Source organism: Lipotes vexillifer, unplaced genomic scaffold (assembly GCF_000442215.2).
Source record: "Lipotes vexillifer unplaced genomic scaffold, Lipotes_vexillifer_v1.1 scaffold100, whole genome shotgun sequence".
In the NCBI taxonomy this organism is placed as follows: Eukaryota; Metazoa; Chordata; class Mammalia; order Artiodactyla; family Lipotidae; genus Lipotes; species Lipotes vexillifer.
Genome location: NW_006774075.1, coordinates 2,563,405 through 2,581,222, shown reverse-complemented (window position 1 = coordinate 2,581,222; position 17,818 = coordinate 2,563,405). Strand labels below are relative to the sequence as shown.

The 17,818-nt window shown below is 46.8% G+C and overlaps 1 protein-coding gene across 2 annotated transcripts in view; it reads left to right on the top strand.

Annotated features, from left to right (window-relative positions):
• The window catches only part of SEL1L3 (SEL1L family member 3), a 97,794-nt gene that overhangs the window by 970 nt on the left and 79,006 nt on the right, over positions 1-17,818 (top strand). The window contains exons 1-2 of one of the 2 annotated variants that reach the window (XM_007448807.1): positions 11-112; positions 11,759-12,329. In XM_007448807.1, coding sequence (XP_007448869.1) covers positions 35-112; positions 11,759-12,329 — 649 coding nt within the window. In that variant the 5' untranslated portion in view covers positions 11-34. Of the gene's footprint in view, positions 1-10; positions 113-11,758; positions 12,330-17,818 lie in introns of those variants that run through there. The other variant, XM_007448806.1, reaches the window with a different exon arrangement.

Below are 17,818 nucleotides of genomic sequence, written 5' to 3'. Positions count from 1 at the left end.
CCGGCCGCTCGCGGCCGGCCCCCGGGCCGCAGCCATGGCCCCCCCGAGCGGCGGCGTCCCCCCGGGCCTCGGCGGGCGCCCTGCCTGCGCGCTGCTCCTGCTCTGCTACCTGGTGAGCGCCGGACCCTGCCCGGGTCCTCCCCTCCGCGCGGGGCCCCGGGGACGCGGGTGGGGGCGGCCGGGGACCTCCGCCTCGCGGGCGGGTGCGGCACGGCTAGTTTTGTCTCTTCCTCGCCGCCGCACCCTGGACGCTCCCGGCACCTGGGACGGGTACCCGGGGCGCGGAGAGGGGTGCGTGGACCGGAGTTGCGGCGCTGCGCTCTCGCCGGGGTCCCTTCCTCTCTCTCCGAGACCCGCTCCAGACCCGGGTCAGGTTCCCCTCGACACCCAGTCCTGTTCCCCACTCCACCTGGGAGCCTCACCACCCCGCGTTTCCTCCCTCCCCGCTGCGCACGGCTCTCCGGCTTCCTCCCCGCCGGTCCTGGGCGTCCCTCACAGTCTTCTCGAGGTTCCTTTCCTTCCCGTGCCCAACTTCGCCTCTTTCTCTCTGCGAATGCCACCCGCCTCGCCCCTCCTCTTAGTTTCCACCCGGTCCTCATGGCCCGGACCGTTTTGTGTGGACGTACCCGGCGATGAACCTCGTATTTCCAGCGCTCTTCAACTCCTCCATGGTCACTCCAGCCAAGTTGCGGCTGCCAGCAAGAAATCTAGTTCTTTGTAACACGCTTACCGCCAGAGTGGGGACTTTAGCTGCGTCTTGAACATTGTCATTTCAGAGAACACGTTTGGCTCATGCGTGTCCGTTTACAATTTGCACACTTCCTGGCTTTTGTTTTAGTCATCAACTAAATGGCAGTAATCTGTTTTTCAAAACCAACTCATTTAAAATACCAGAGTAATTTAGACCCTCGGAACAAGGTGGGGGAATATTCCCCAATTCCTTTGCTGGCTTGCTTTCTTCTGCTTTGAATTCTCCTAAACAACAGTAAATTTACAGGAGGTGACACCATTTCTGTCCAGCCTACCTTCTGTTCCAGGATCCTGCAGAAACCTCGGGTTATCTCGCCATATATTACTGTAAATAAATGAAATGGAAAATGCTGAATCATGAAACTGATGTAATAGGAAGTTCACAGAATGCTGAAAAAGAAAAGAAAAGAAAAAAAATTGAGTAGTGTCATTGTCCAGAATTCTTTTCATTTATGTGGCATTGCCATTATTTGGAGACTTTCTTCTTGGAGGCAAAAAACTGCTTAGGAGACATTGGCAGGATTTAGAATTTGATTCCAAAGAAAGTTGCCACTCAGCCCAAGTTTCTTTTGATACCCTTTACTTGTTGAATGTTTCACTTCTTGAAGCAAGAGGATGTAAAAATGCAAATTGTAATTCTGCCTCTTCATCTACCTGTTGAGCAATCCATGCTTTTCCTCATATTGTAAAATAAGCCAGTACCATATTTTGTGGTTGGCTTTAGTTCATATTTTTATAAGAAGTTGTCAGTTAACATGAATGGTTTTTTTCACCCAGGAGATATTATTATTGAATATTTATGCTACAGGGTTACAGCACACAGGCTTATAAATAAAACTGCCATAATAGATGACAGGGTTGCAGTTTAAACAGATGATTCCCATCCACAATGCACTGGTTACCCACAGAGGCAGAAATGACGTAGTAGAGCAGTGTGTGAAACATTAATGTACAAGTGGTCAGGAAAGTTCCACGTGGAAATACCAAGACCTGGCAAGCAGAGACTGCTTCTTGACAGTTACAAGAAATCAGAGAAACAAGAGCAATAAAGGCCTAAGTGGTCCACAGGAGCAAAGACAGATGATGGAGGAAGTATAAAAGTGCTGTATGGGACTTCCCTGGTGGTGCAGTGGTTAAGAATCCGCCTGCCAAAGCAGGGAACGTGGATTTGAGCCCTAGTCCGGGAGGATCCCCCATGCCGCGGAGCAAGTGGGCCGGTGAGCCACAGCTGCTGAGCCTGCGCTCTAGAGCCCACGTGCCACCACTATTGAAGCCCGCGCGCCTAGAGCCCCTGCTCCGCAACAAGGAAAGCCCCCTCGATGAGAAGCCCGCGCACCGCAGCGAATAGTAGCTCCTGCTCACCGCAACTGGAGAGAGCCTGCGCGCAGCAATGAGGACCCAACGCAGTCAAAAGTAAACTAAATAAAATTAAAAAAAATAAATTTATAACATTTCTGTATGGACCAAGGGGGATTTGAGACAACAGATCACAGAGAGGACAAAAATGATGCTATGGACAGACTATGGTGAGTTAGTGAAGTGGTGAGATAGGGCTCCAAAAAGAGAGATTATAGAAAATACTGTAATGTGGAAAATAACTAGAGCATGGATGAATGTCTTGGCAGACAAGGAAGGGATGGATTTTGGAACTACCATGGAGAGGGAAATGTCAGTGCTTCCTGAGTGTGTGTGTTTCCTTCAGATGGGCTTCGGATATGGTACTGTTAAAAAAAAAAAAAAAAAACTTGAATAAACAACAAAACCATTTTTCAACTGAATGAGAAAGTTTTGCAAAACCCAGGGAAGCAAAAGTGTGACTTGGAAGGTGGGCTTCACCTTTTGTTCTAAAGGTCTAGCCGTTGGTAGGGATTTTGCTCGAGAGGTATGTGCTACCAGAGAAACTGCTGAAAGGTAAGCCTTCTTGACCTTGGAGAAATTCAGTTGCAAATTGGGGAAAATGTAAAACAGCTGCATGAACACATGAAAAACATAAACTACTGAGAAAAATGCATGAGTGTGTGTCTTGTACATCAAGGAATACTTCCTAGAGAAAGTGCTTGGTCAGGGCAGGGGGGTGGACAGATGGAGGGTGGAAGTTGAGCAGAATAGCTAAGCAGGGCCTCAGGAATAGGTAGACACTAGAGGAAGAAAGCTATCCCATAATTTGGAAACCTAAATAATAATGGTAGTAGTGGTAATAATAGTTTGCATTGTGCTAGGTTATTTATATGCATTACCCAATATTAATATGAACAATAACCTTGTGAGGTAGGAGCTAGTATGATCCCCATTCAGATGAGTTAACTGAGGCTCAGAGAGGTTAAGTTAGTTGTACTAGGCCACACAGGTAGTCCAGGTTTCAAACCCAAGTCTGTCTCCTTCCAGAGCCCCAGTTCTAGCCATTCATTGCCTTCTGGATTTTGCTGCTTGTAACCCATTCCCCTTATGCATAGATGTATGGGCCATTAGCAGAGTTCTCAAAATTAGCAGCTTCTGTGAAATTGACCAGGATGTGAGGTCATGTCTAAAGTAGCCTAAGATATACGAAGCAGGAAGCCCAGGCCACAGAGTAGAAGCAGGATGTTAAAGAGGGCGGGGGAGGGGGGCAGGAAAGTAAAGCCAGAAGATATTTGCCATCACAATGGAGAGGTAAAGGATGGGGTCCTTGTATAATCCAGAGGCAGCTGGCAGAGTTTAGCACTTGAGTTTGTATGAACATGTGTCCAAGAGTATAGCCAAGTGTGCCTTGGAATGTATTACAAAGACAAATTGCCTGTGATTTGGGGACTGACTCGTGTTTTGTGTTATCCCTACCTATTTGCTGGTTCGCAAGGGCTGGAGGTTGAGAGAGACCTTCTAGACAGATGCCTTTAAGCCCCTGCCACCCTGATGGAGAACAGGGTCCTGAGGTGATGGGCACATTCCTTCTCCATTGGCTGGGACAGAATAACCTTCAGTAGCAGCCCAAGAACAGTACTGTGACTGTAGCTAGGATACTGCCAAAGCATGAATAATTGTGACGAGGCCTGAAAGATAAGTCACAGAACGATGCCAAGCAGATTTCTGAAAAGATGATCCCTGTTTCCAGCAGCTGCCCCCCAAATTCTGAGCTCACCAAAGGTCAAGGTGCAGAAAGCCTCAGAGAGGATGGCACCTTGAAAGCAAAAGGTCCCGGAAACCGCTTCCACTGAGGTTACGGGTGCTGAGTGGTGGGGTCCATGATGGTCTTTCTGTGCCTCAGAGACTCCCTAGCCATTCTCGTCCATCATTAACTCTTACCTTCCACCAGACTTGGCTAGAACAGCCTGAGACTGCCCAGCCCCATTTGTGACAATGGCACTTGGAGAAGGCAATTCTGTCTCTTCCGAACTCTGGTCTTGAAGTATAATTTTTTCCTAAAATGAGAAAACAAATCTCACAATGGCTGGTATTTGTGTCAGCTGTAGAGCTGAAATATTCCGAGTGGACATTTGCACTTGTGAGACAACCAGAAGACAAAGAAACAAGAGGGCGTTAGTGGCACAGATGTATGTGGGGCTCATCGGCAGGCAGTGGCTGTGACAGAGTCTTGTACAGAATTCTCTGTAAGCGACCACAGACCATCAGTTATCCCTCCAGAAGTGTTCATTAACTCCTTGCTTTGTGTAACACAGGACCTAGGAACTTCAAAACGAGGTATAGAGACCTTCAATTATCCAGTTTGTGCAAGAATGATTATGGATATTTGAAATACAGAGACCCATCCTCTAACTTCACATCAGCCAACAGCTTCCACATTCATTCCAACCAGAGTCCCTAAAATCTCCCAACTGGTGGTGTTTACCTCTTGCCTTCTCTTCCTTCCAGCTGCCTGTTGGCAAAAGTGTGGGAGCCACCAATTGGCTGAACGGAGCAGCTGGAGGGCAGATAGAAGAGAAGGCGTAAAGAGGCCAGGCAATTCACGGAGAAGTTGGACAGACTGGAGTAGACCATAAATAGCCTGAAGTGAATTCAGTTACCCTGTTTATTGGCTCATCCCATTCCCCGGAGAAAGGAATGGAGGGGGCACGAGGGCGTGCGGGATGTGAGGAATTGCTGAGGAGCTTCTGCTCTGGTGGCTTGTCATTTGCCTCCCAGCCTCACCCGAAGAAGGGCTGAACCAAGCTGGGGAGTCGGTTCAGTGCAGCGTGTGTGTTTATAAGATAACATCTACCCTCCCCAGACATAACGCATGGTGATCTGATGTGATTTTAGCCCCTCACCCCACACTTTCAAGACGGGAGTGAGCAAAGTCCCAAGATTCCCCCACCTGTAACCAGAAGGTGGTGACGGGTGTACAAGTGGATGAGTTGAGGGCATCATTTTGGGTGTTTCTGGAAGGCAGCAGGCACACCATCACCAGCTTTGTAGTCAGCAGCTATGGATTTGAATTTTGGTTCTGCTTTTTAGTAGCTGGTTGATCTTGCACAAGTTACTTACCCTCTCTGAATCCATTTCATTTCCTCAGCTGTTAACTGGAATGCTGTGTCTCTCAGAGAGCTGTTGTGAGGTTAGAGGGGAGAAGTTCTATGAAATTCAGTGTGAGAGGATGAGGTTAGAAGTGAATGAGAAGACTTACTGCATTTGTCCCCGTGCCTAGCAAATAGTAGGTACTCAATGAAATTAAACTGCACCAAACTTGGTTACCCTCTCATAATTTGTGTTAGCAAGAAATAGCATATCAAACAGTATTAAAAGGGGGAGAGGATCCAACACAGCAAGGAGTGTTGATCATTATTGCAATGGTGTTTCTCTAGCCAGCTCTCAGGTTTGGGAAGGCACACGGGTCCGCTGGGAAATGTTTCCCAAGGCTCATCTTGACCTCGAAGTCCATATTGATGTCATCGCTCATTCTGCTTAATTGCATGCTTTGTTGACATAAACAGAATTTTTGCTTATTTCTAGTTGGCAGAAATCGGAAACGTAGGCCTCTTAAGCCAGTACAATTACCTTTTGACCTATGGAAAGTTTGATCCAGCCAGTTTGGAGAGAGGGTGCTCAAGAGGCAAGGTTTTCTTAGGTGACTGTGGGGCAGAATGGACAAGGATGAGAAAAATAGTCAATTATTGTTTGCAATCAGACATACCCACATGCACATGTAAGTGTAAATGGACCTCCCATAGAGAGACAAGTGACGTGAGTTAAGATTTTCTCAAGTCTCTCTTTCCTTGAATAATAAGTGGATCATATAGAGAAAAGAGCCAAGTTTTCTCACGTCTTTGGAACAAGGGAAGGTTATTTGAATAGAGTTTCCTCTTACTGATTTTTAAAGGAATGAGATGGACTCATCCTAAAAAAAGTTTAGGTGGTTTTGATAGATTATTTTTTCCATCCAGAAGATACATTAAGTTCATCTGTTTCTTGATTCCCAGGCTGAACGGAATGCATTTAGAGTTCCAATTTGGGGTCTTTTATCAGGAACACACATGAAATGACGCATTTCTGTCTTTGTTTAAAAAAAATGACAAAACATACACAATTACACAAAGACAAAGGAATCTATGTTTTGTGACTGTGTGGGATGTTGTCAAATTTGACTTTGATTAGGGCTTCATTCTGGTATAAACAGATGTTTGAGGGCTCAGGCATCTTTCAGAGCCCAGCTCCATTGTGTGCGGAGCAGATCAGCAGCTTCCGAGGTGAAACATCTATGTGGTTGCCTAAATGGCATAATTGGAGGGGCACAGAGGTGCCCTTTACACCGCAACTATCTCGCTTACAGCTGCAGTACATTTGGCCTTTGTTTTTAAGGCATTATCTCCACCAGGCTGGCCTAGAAATGCACACATGTGACATTACCACAGCGTTTTTCATTATCACATTAACATGGGTGAACTCGCGAGATGAGCACGAGTCCAACAGGGGGTGGAGGGGCAGGAAATTAAAAATTTTTAATTTATATTTTTTGGTGTGGGGAAATGGAAAAGTTCTAGAATGTAGGGCAGTTGTCTGAAAGGGAGAAGTCCACCCGAAAGGGACAAGGTGGGTGCGAGTGCCACCTTCTCTGACCTCACAGTTCCCCGGGTCAACTCTGACCCCCAGGGGCCCAGTGAAATGGTCTTTGGAAGGAGATTAATGAGGCTGGATGAAAAACAGAGGAGTGCCAACCCCCATCCCCCCACCCGCCCCAAAGAACTTGTGAATGTCAGGAAAGTTTGGTGGGGACTCAAGATTGGATCGAGTGCTTTGGTTTATATGCAGGTGCCCCCAGCGCTGTGGGGCAGTTGATCTGAGTTGGACCACCGAGGCACCTGGCAGAAATGCCCACGCCTGGTACTTGTTTCAGCAAAAAACCCTTAGCCAAACTCTACAATGTGCCGAGCTCTATCTTATAAGCCGGGAACGTAACAGAACAAGACATGGACTCCGACTTTATAATTTCTAAACAAAGGAACGTTTGGGTAATTTTTAGCTTATGTTCGTGCAACCTGGCATGTGAAAATACCTGTGAAGGTTGGACACGTGTCATGCCCGTAGCTGAAACCCTTCAAGTTAATTGCCTTATTTTCCTGGCAGGAAATAGCTCATAACACACACATAACTTGAGCCAGGAAATCAGCTTCAGCTTAATCAATATTTAGAATGTGATGTGTCTCTAATCGGTGTTGGTTTTGTACATAACAGAGGTAGCCACGACTCATGGCGTAGCAGCTGCCCGCTGGGTCTGCTCCAACCCACGAGATGCCAGCTTCCTATGTTACACAGGTGCCCACGAGAAGGAAGATTGCAAAACCTTCCTGAGGGATTTAGACCATGCTCCTCAAATCACATAAAGTAACTCTGAGATCCTCTTTGGGGCTGGCATATCCCCATCATATTAAGAACATCACCCTATCCCTGAAGTTGCTCTTCTCTTGTTCCCCAGCTGTCACTAATGTTTCTCTCACTTCTTTAAACATCTCTTTCAGTCCATGAAATTCTCATTGTTGTTGTTGTTGTTGTTTTTTGGCTGCGCCAAGTGGCTTGCGGGATCTTAGTTCCCCCACCAGGGATGGAATCTGTGCTCCCTGCAGTGGAAGCGCGGAGTCTTAACCACTGGACCGTCAGGGAAGACCCGTCAGACCATGAAATTCGACCTCTTTTCCTAGCCTAGCTCCAACTTCTCATCCTACTTAGATCTTTATTGAAAGAAACATTAGCAAGGTGTCATACCCATGAGGGACCCTTGGCAAAATAGCAAATCAAGCCCCATCAACCACATGTATAGGAAATGATGCCTGATTGGGTTATTCATCTTATTTCTCCTATGTGATTATTCCTTTAAAAAGTATATCTTTTGTCACTCTGTGTTCTTTAAAACTATAGCACTTTAAGTGGTCTTCTAATTCAGCTGATTATTATATGATCTCGTCATCTTTCCAAATGGCTATAATTCAAAATAATGACGAGAACACATTTTCATAAAAATGGCAAAATAAATAATATCTAATAATACAAATACTCTATCTAGAATAAAAGCTTGATAGTCTGTAACAGTGATCTGCAAACTACGGCCCCCGGGCCAATCCGGCCAGCTACATTTTTCTGTAAACAAGGTTGCACTGGACCACAGCCGTGCTCACTGGCTTGTGTGTTGTCAATGTCTGCTTTCTTGATACCACACTAGATGGACACCAGCAGCTGAAAAACCCAAAATAATTACCACATGGCCCTTTTTTACAGGAAAAGTCTCTGACCTCAGATCTAGAATAGCACCATTGGATAGAAATATGTGAGCCACAAATTCGAGCCACATATGTAATTTCACTTTTTCTAGTAGCCACACTAAACAAGTAAACAGAAACGGGTAAAATTAATTTTAGTAATGCATTTTATTGAACTCACTGTATCTTAATCTTATCATTTCAACATGTAATCAGTATAAAAATTATTAATGAGATTTTTTAGTCCTTTTTTTGTGTTCAGTCTTTGAAATCCATTGTATCTTTTACACTTACAGCACATCTAGGTTTAAGTGCTTAGTATGACTTGTGGCCACCATGTCAGATAGCGCACATCTAGGACCCGTCAACCTGGAATTTACTTCACTTGAGACTCTGAAGCCAGTGAAAACAAAATGCTCTTCATATGAGTATATGGAGATTTCCTTAAAAACAGAATTTCAAGAGAAGGTGCTGGGGAGAATACACTGTCAGGTATCCCATACCTTCATTCTCATCTGTCCCCACCCATCTCCACAATGATGAGCCTGGGGTCTGGAAATCTGTGGGTCTCCAAGCAAAAATGAAACTGTATTTAGCATGATGCTGTGCTTATTAACGTGGAAAAGTGGGCTGGGGCATTTTTAGCAATAAGATGTAAATGAATTAACTGCACTTTCCAATGAAATTTAAGGAAACCAGACAGCTCTGTTTAAAAGAGGTTTTCACTGGAGTTCCTAGCATCAGCAATAAAAATGTGATTAAAAAAAATTGAAATGGGAGAACGGGGCCTGGGTGGGGTATTAAGGTATACATGGAAAGAACGAGGAAGAGGTTTTAAGTCATTCTTTGAGAAGGGACACAATGTGATATTTAATATACCACAGCATATCCTGGACTCTGTTCCCTATTGTCTCACTAAATAAGCAAATGTCTCCTTCCGGGGAGCTGAGAAAGGGAAGCCTTGGGGGTTTTGGACTGAGGAGCGCAGGTCACCCATGGGCACAACTCTGGTCCGGCTCCCATCAGCACCAGCAGTCTCTGGCTTCGGCTAAACGCTGCTATGGGCTTAATAGCTCGATTTGAATCTTGAGGAGGCGGCCACGTCTCGGCACATCTGGCCAAATGAGTAAACCATCGCTTGTGGACAAATGCTGGCTGTATCTCTCTTCATATGAAAGCAGAATCAGCCTGGAGTTCCCAGGCAGCCATGGAATGGCAAATCTTTGGTTTCATGGTGTGTGCTGTGGGGTGGAGAATGTCAGAGTGCGCATGAGGAAAAGGAGCCAGGCTTCCAGGCCAGCCTCTGCTAAGCTTGCAGCTGCGGGGTGTCGGGGAACATCCCCTCGGGGTTGCCATGTCCTCGTCTGGAAACCAGGGTGGGCTGGCTTATCACCAAGGGCTTGTGACCCTCATATTCTCATGTCCTTTTGTGTCTTTATTTACAAACCCTTCTGTCCTCTGGCCAAACCCGGCTGCTTGCTAGACCACCAGGACAGCCGCCTGTCCCTCCTTTCATGTCTCTACTCAAGCTGTTCACACCACTTGCAGTGTCCTCCCTTTGCCTCTCTACCTAAAGAACTTCTCTTCATCCATCGAAGCCCAACTGAAATGCCATTTCCTCCATAAAGCCTTTCCCAGAGCCCCCAGTCAGAATTACTGCCATTTGGTGCTGTGTTCCCTTAGGGCTCGCATTTAGTTTGACTGGAGTGCAGGCCATGTTCTGCCATGTGTCTGCTATTTGTAAACATGATTCTCTGATTCCTGACTTCGCATGTTACTCACCTTTGCCCCTCCTACAGCCCTAAGCCAGAATTGAAGAAAGAGGTCCCTATTTCTTCTTTCTTTGGAGAAGACCACAGTGACCTTTTTCTTTAAACTTGTGGTTAAAATATTCATAGCGTAACATTTACCACTCTAGCCTTTTTTTTTTTTTTTTTTTTTTTTTTTTTTTGCGGTACCCGGGCCTCTCACTGTTGTGGCCTCTCCTGTTGCGGAGCACAGGCTCCGGACGCGCAGGCTCAGCGGCCATGGCTCACGGGCCCAGCCGCTCCGCGGCATGTGGGATCTTCCCGGACCGGGGCATGAACCTGCGTCCCCTGCATCAGCAGGCGGACTCTCGACCACTGCGCCACCAGGGAAGCCCTCCACCTTTTAACTATTATGAATAATGCTGCTGTGAACCTGGTGTTAAGTCTATGAACATATCTCTTCCAAGCCCTGCTTTCAACTTAGATATAGACCCAGAAGTGGAATTGCTGGGTCATATGACAATTCTGTGCTTAATTTTTTAGGAACTGCAGTACTGCCTTCCACAGTGGCTGCACCATTTTACATTCCCACCAGCGATACACAAGGGTTCCAAATTTCTCTGCATCCTCTCGAACACTTGTGGTTTTCTTTTTTTAAAAAAATAGTAGCCATTCTAATGGGTGTAAATTGGTCCAAAGTAACCTTTTTGCTATTGTGTTATGGATGTCTAAATCTCAAAGTCACATTTAGAACAGCTCTTAGCATCCATCCATCCGTGCCTCATGATCAAAACATTGCCTTAATTTCAGGACCAAACTTTCCAGATTTCTTCTGGAAGGAAAGTCCACACTGAGAGGGCTTCATCATGTAAACAACTAGATAACTAACACAACATTGTAAATCAACTATACTTCAATATAAAATAAAAATTAAAAAATGAAGAGCTAGATAAATAAACCTACAGCTAAAATCTCTCTTGGCACCTGTGGCGCCATCCACGGTGAAAGAATCAGACAACACAGTTTGTGGTCCAAGCCTGCCTGTGTGTGATTTGGAGCAATAGAAACCTCTTGTTGGCCCATTCATCATGCATGCTTGTCCTAGCTCAGAACTTATGGTGAAAAAGCGCGCCAGCTGGCATCCCTGATGTGTGTTCTCTCCGGTGCACTTTGAACTCCTCCCATCCTTTGATTTAGGTGCATTTGACCACCACTTGAAGTCAGGAAAATAGTTTGGAAATGTCTGGAGCTGGATTGCCTCTTTTTCACTTTAAGGCACGTTCACTGCTCCTGGATTTGTCGTGAACTAGCTCCATCATTTGGAAACCAACCCTGGAATGTTTGCCACGTAGATTTGAAAGTCCCATCTTGATGAGCAGATGCTACTGAGTCTGGAGAGAGAGTTTAATGTGGCCTAATCTTCATTTGTGTGTATGTTGGTTTTTCTCCAATTATTCGGTAGTGCTTTCGACATCTTTTATCTTCCACTTTCATTGCATTATGTAAATGGATATTTTTTTCTTCCAGGAAAATAATGATTCATTTATCTGCTAATATGATCATTTTTAAGCTTTCTCCATTTTTTTTTTTTCTTTTCAGAATTTTGTACCATCTTTGGGTAGGCAGACTTCCCTGACGACGTCGGTGATACCCAGAGCTGAGCAGAGCGTGGCTTACAAAGACTTTATTTATTTCACTGTCTTTGAAGGAAATGTTCGCAACGTTTCTGAAGTCTCGGTGGAGTATTTATGCTCTCAGCCCTGTGTTGTCAATTTGGAAGCAGTGGTTTCATCTGAGTTCAGAAGTAGCATTCCCGTGTACAAGAAAAGGTGGAAGAATGAGAAACATCTTCACACCAGCAGGACACAAATAGTACGTGTGAAATTTCCAAGCATCATGGTTTATAGAGATGATTATTTCATCAGACACTCCATTTCGGTATCTGTGGTGATACTACGCGCCTGGATTACTCACCGACATAGCGGTGGAGACTTGAATGTTAAATGGGAGGAAAACTTGCTACATGCTGTAGCGAAGAATTATACCCTGCTGAAGACCATCCCACCTTTTGAACGCCCTTTCAAAGATCATCAGGTGTGCCTTGAGTGGAACATGGGTTATATTTGGAACCTTCGAGCAAACAAGATTCCCCAGTGTCCTCTCGAGAATGGTAGGTCGTTTGCCTTGCTAGGAATCTAATTCTCATTTTTTTTCAGACAGCTTGGCTCGTAAGAGGAGGGCCGGGGAAAATTCTTGTATTAGTGGTGGGGGACAAAGCAAATGGAATCCGTAATTTTGGACTTTGGGGACAAAAGAGGAAAAGTGAAAAGGTGTTGAGAAGAGACAGAGTAGCAGAGAACAGGATTGAACAGGGAGTTGAGAGAGAGACAAAGAGCCATGGAAGGGGTACCTTGAGAGGCTTGGATCTGCTTTACATTGGAAAGGAGCTTTAGTGCCACAGAAATGAGGATGAGGAGAGTCTTCCTCCCCGTCTCCCTCAAAAATCCCACATGTGTCAGTTTTTGTGCAGCACTGGCTTTTCAGCCAAGCCTACCCGGGTTCAACTCCTGGCTCTGCCACTTTCTGCCAGTGTAACTTGCAGAGTCTCGGTTTTCTCATTTGTAAAATGGGGGTAATAAATAACAATTCCCTCAGGGCAGTATCGTGAGAATTAAATGAAATGTGCTCAGCACAGTAATCAGCACTCAGTAAAAATTAGTAGCCATAGTGATGATAGAATGCCAACTCTGTATTTTATCCTAAACGTCACAGGGTCGCAGCCACTGAAGGGTCAATAGAAGAGGCTCCCGTGCCCTTTCTCAGCCTCTTTGAAGCACTGGGGTTGGAGCTCTCTGGCTGCGTGCATTTAGAAGAAGGGGGCTGAAGTTCTCTCCATTGTTGCACGGGCACCTTGCTGTATGGATGCTGAGCGCCTGCCAGCTCCTCTCCATATCCTGCAACGGAAAGCCTATCCAGACATGCTCCCAGGCACCCACCTGGAGTTGGGCAGTGTTTCCTAAAGTGGGAGCCTAAGACCACCTGCAACAGAATCACCAGGGCTCTCGTTGCAAATGCAGATTTCCAGTCCTCATCTATTTCCTGCTCAGCCAGGATCTGTGGGGCGCAGGGCCCTAGAATCCACATTTTAAATACATTCCCATGACTCCGATGCACCTTAAAGCTTGAGAACCTCTAGAGCAGGAATAGAGCTGGTGGGACTTTGAGTTGCAGTGGCTGGACCCCCAGGCAGGCTTGGTGGGTGGAGGAAATCCACAGGCCTGTGACAGCAAACCCAGGGACGTGCCTGACACCTCTTAGTCTCCAAGAGGAATGGTTTGGAGCAAGGTGACTTCAGGACACAGTGAGAACACTGGCAGTGAGTATTTCCTGGGGCTACCCCCAAACACCCCTGCATATAATGAAAACCGAAAGGGCCAGAGCCCACTTGCTGTGGAACCAACACATTTGGCATTAAAAACAAAAAACAAAAAACAAAAACCTCGTTATTTTGAAATAATTAGAGATTTGTAAGAAGTTGTAAAAATGGGAGAGAGTCCCCTGTATCCTTCCCCCAGCTTCCCCTAATTGTGACATCTTCCATAACTACAGTACGATGTCAAAACCAGAAAACTGACATTGATCTAATGTTCTTAACTAGACTGCAGACCTTATTCAGCTTACACTGGTTTTTACGTGCATTTTTGTGTGTGCGTAGTTCTAGACAATTTCATCCTACATTTTATTTTAATAGCCCTCTTCTGTGTCTGGCTTATGTTTGTGCAGTGCTTTAAATACAGAAATATCTAGAAGAAGACAAATTCCCTTTCTGTGTGTGTGTCTGCACATTGCGGGTAGGGTGGGGTGGGCAGTTAAGCCTCTGAAATCATCGAGCTGCATGCGTTTTGATGATCGGTGTGCCTCCCTCTTCCAGGCAGAACCCCATGCCAGTATCCGTCTGGAATGCCTTCCGCAGGGGTATCTAATTTGTTAAGGAGAAGGAAGCATGGGGCACACGCAGCCACCGTTTTGCTTTGCCTCCGATTGATTTTGTCAGGACTTAATGATTCCATTTCATGTTTGGCAAATCACATATTTCTCATTGAAGAATGACAGAATTGCAAGCTGGAAGTTTTCAAATGAAGTCATTTACGAACCGGTTGAGTACTTAGGGCTCCCGAACATACCCTTAAACTGTGGAACGTCTTTTCTTTTCTTTTGTTGTTCCTTCCCCTATTCACAGGGCTCAGGAACAGCACAGAGGGATTTTTTTCTCCCAGCCTCCTTCAGACCATTACTTTTGGGGTGAGAACCCAGTCTAATAACACAGAGGAAAACCTTTTCTAAGAGTCAAAGTCACTGGAAATAGGTGTGGGGAGCTTCCTCCACCCTCAAAACCAACTGTTTGTATGGCTAAGAAAAGGCGAGCACTTCCTGTCCCTCTCTTAAAAAGACACATCAAAAGAGTGTCTGCGGCAGTCCTGTCAAAGTGTCCACGACCTTTGTTCTTGATTTTGTCTGCGCGATGGAAGGGGGCCAGGCCTCTGGCTTGTTCCCAGCAGGGGCTTCTTTATTCGGCTCCTGAAGAACAAGAGTCTAGTGGGAACAACAAGGTGGCATCAGGGCGCCACGGGGGAGCTTTCAGGCCTGGCCTCGTCACAGTCTGCAGCCAGCCCTGGTGTGGGGTGGAGGGAGACATTTTCCGTGTCAAGTGCCTGATGTCATACAAGAGGTCTGCGTCTGAACTAAGTACCCCCTGACTCGCTTGCCTTTTCTTTTTTTCTTTATAAAGAGAGAGCCCAGTCCCCACGCACCGATGTTCTGTGAGTGTGGTTGCAGTGCCCCTCCATCAAAGCCTTAGCTTCGGCTCCCAGGGCCTGAGCTGTGTGCGCCCAGACACTCTGCAGCTTACCTCCTGGGCCGGGACTGTGCCAGGCCGGGCCGGTGGGCTGATTGTCGGTGGAGGTGCAGCCGGCTTCTGTCCCGCCCTGCTGAGTAAACCTACCCCAGATCAGAAGCCGGCAGCGTTTCAGGACACGTGTGTGCCAAGGCTCGGCCACGTGCCCTTCTGATGCACCTGTTCCTGCTGCATCCTGGGCGTGTGGGCCATTGGCGGCTAGGTCCACCCTGCCTGAGGCCACTTATTGTCCATTCCCTTGGGGGAGGGCACCGGCCATCAGCTGCTGCCCCTCACCAGCCACACGTGTGCCTGACTCACCCAGAGAAAGAAATCAACCACATAGGCCGGTAGCTCTAGGGGCGCACCTGGACTTGACATCCTATTTTGACAGGTCAGCTAGCCCTGCTGCCTCTATCTGCGGCCAGTCACTGCATATTCAGTTGCTTCTCACCAGTGTTTGCTGTCATCCTAGGCTAAGCCACCACTGTCCCTGTCTGGGCTCCGTCCATAAGCTGCAAATGGCCTCCCCACTTGCCCTGGTTCCTCACAGGGCAGCCGGTGCAAGTAGCTCACCGCACCCCCTGCAGGCGGCTCCTCCCATCACACCAGGAAAGATCAGCCATGTCCCTTAGCGTGGCCTGTGGAATCTGCCCCTGTCCCCTTGCTGGCCTCATCTCCTGCCACGCTCACCCTTGCCCACCTGTCCCAGCCACGCAGACCTGCTTGCTTCTCCCTTGATGTACCAAGTTCGCTCCCATTTTCGGACATCTGCATTACTGTCCCCTCCGCCTAAGATGTTGCTCCCCCGGATCACTACGTGGCTTGCTCTCTTATCTCATTCCTACCTCTGCACAAATGTCACCTCATCCGGGACAGCTTCCTTGACCACCTTATCTAAGGCGGCAGCCCCACCCCTGCTACTCCTGTCCCATCGATATCCACCTTTTATATCCTTAACAGCCTTGGCACCGCTGGACCTTGTAATTAAATATATGTAATGGCTTATTTGCCTGTTGAGTGTCTCCATACTAGAACACAGGCTCCATGAGTCCTGCTTTGTCTGGTTCCAGTGCCCAGCGTGACGCCCTGCACACAGCAGGCTCGCGGTGACTGTTTGTTGATTGAGTGATGAACGCTGTCAGCCAAGGGGCAAGGACCCTTTCTCTCTTAGCTGGTGTGTGACCATCACCCTCACACGGCTATCATAGGGAGCATGTGGGGCTGCGTGGCAGCCCCGAGCCTTCCCTAGGGCCAGCACACTCTGAGGCTTCCCCGGTGGAGCCCATTTGGGCTGAGCTGGTTAAAGCTGCAGTGATTCTCCTTTGCAACTACACATGAGCTCACCTGCACCCTGCACATGCCCTCTAGTTTGAGTCTGTGATCTTCCACCCCTATACCTCGGCTAAAGAAGCTTCTTTTACAGGCAGCTGCCGTCCCTGGCTGCCCCCCAACGCTCCCCCACCCCCAGTGCCATCTTTCATGTCTTCCTGGCAAAATCATACTCATATTTCAGTAGCCAGCTCAAATTTCCCCTCCTTCCCCAAAAGCACTTTCCTTTTCTTTTGATTCCCACACCAGAAATTAACTTTCTACCCTCCAGCTTCCCCTAGTTCTCTGTTGGTACCCACCACCCCCTTATGATGTGTATCATGTTCAATTCAATAAAGATTGATTGAACACCTATCACGTACCAATTTCTCTACTAAGTCTGGAGGCTCAAAGATGCAGACATGGTCCCTCTCTTTAAGGTGGTTTTACAGGAAGTAAACACAGCTACCAATCCTAACAGCTACTTTCCCTTACTGAGTACTTGCTATGTGCCAGGAACTGGGCTAAGTGCTTTGTGCGAGTATCTAATTTAATCCGCCCAGTGCTCTACTGTCATTATTTACAGAGGAGGAAACTGACTCAGAGAGGTAGAGTAATTTGTCTAAGGTCACACAGCTAATAATGGAGCTAGGACTTGAACCCAGGTCGTTTGGTTCCCAAACACCATGCTTAACCATTAAGCTATACTGCCAGATGACATCATGAAGCTGTTTACTTTTTTAAGTCACTTGTTCACTGAAAAAAGTTACTGAGCCGTCTACGTGTTAGGCACTTTGCTAGGGTTCTTCACAGAGGAAGTGCCATTTGAACAGAAACTTGAAGGATGAGTAGAGTTTTCACTGTCAGAAAAGGAATAAAGGAAATGCATCCAGGCAGAAGGGAATAAAAGAGGAGGGGGAGTGGGGACGAGCTTACATCCCTTGGTGTGAGGGATGGCAAATGAGTTTCATCTTTCACGCCAGCTCAGAGCGATGGGGGTGGCTACCTAGAGCACAGTGCTGAGAGGGGTTCTGAGGCCAAGTCTGTGCTTAGTGAGAAAGGGTGTCACGTGATTGATTACCGATGTCTGCCACAGGTGAAGTGTGGAGTAGCAGCCCTTGAGCTATTATTTGTTCAGGTAGAGTCTCAAGTGTGAGATAGGCAATTCAGGAAATAAGACTGGGAAGGCAGATTGGGGCCACACTTTGGAGGTTCTTAAATGCCGGGGTCAGGTGCAGTAAGCATTCTGTCCTGCTCCTACCTATATGAACATTTTTCTGACCTTCCCTCTTAAGTCAGAAACTGGGGAAGGTGGAAGTTTCCTTCTTCACTCTCTTTTCACTAACAATTCATTCTCATTTTCAGGTCCAATAGGTTGGAAGTGGAATTTCTTATAACAAAATTCCTTTACAACAAAATCATAGACTAAGTCACATTTTGGAGACAGACTTTAC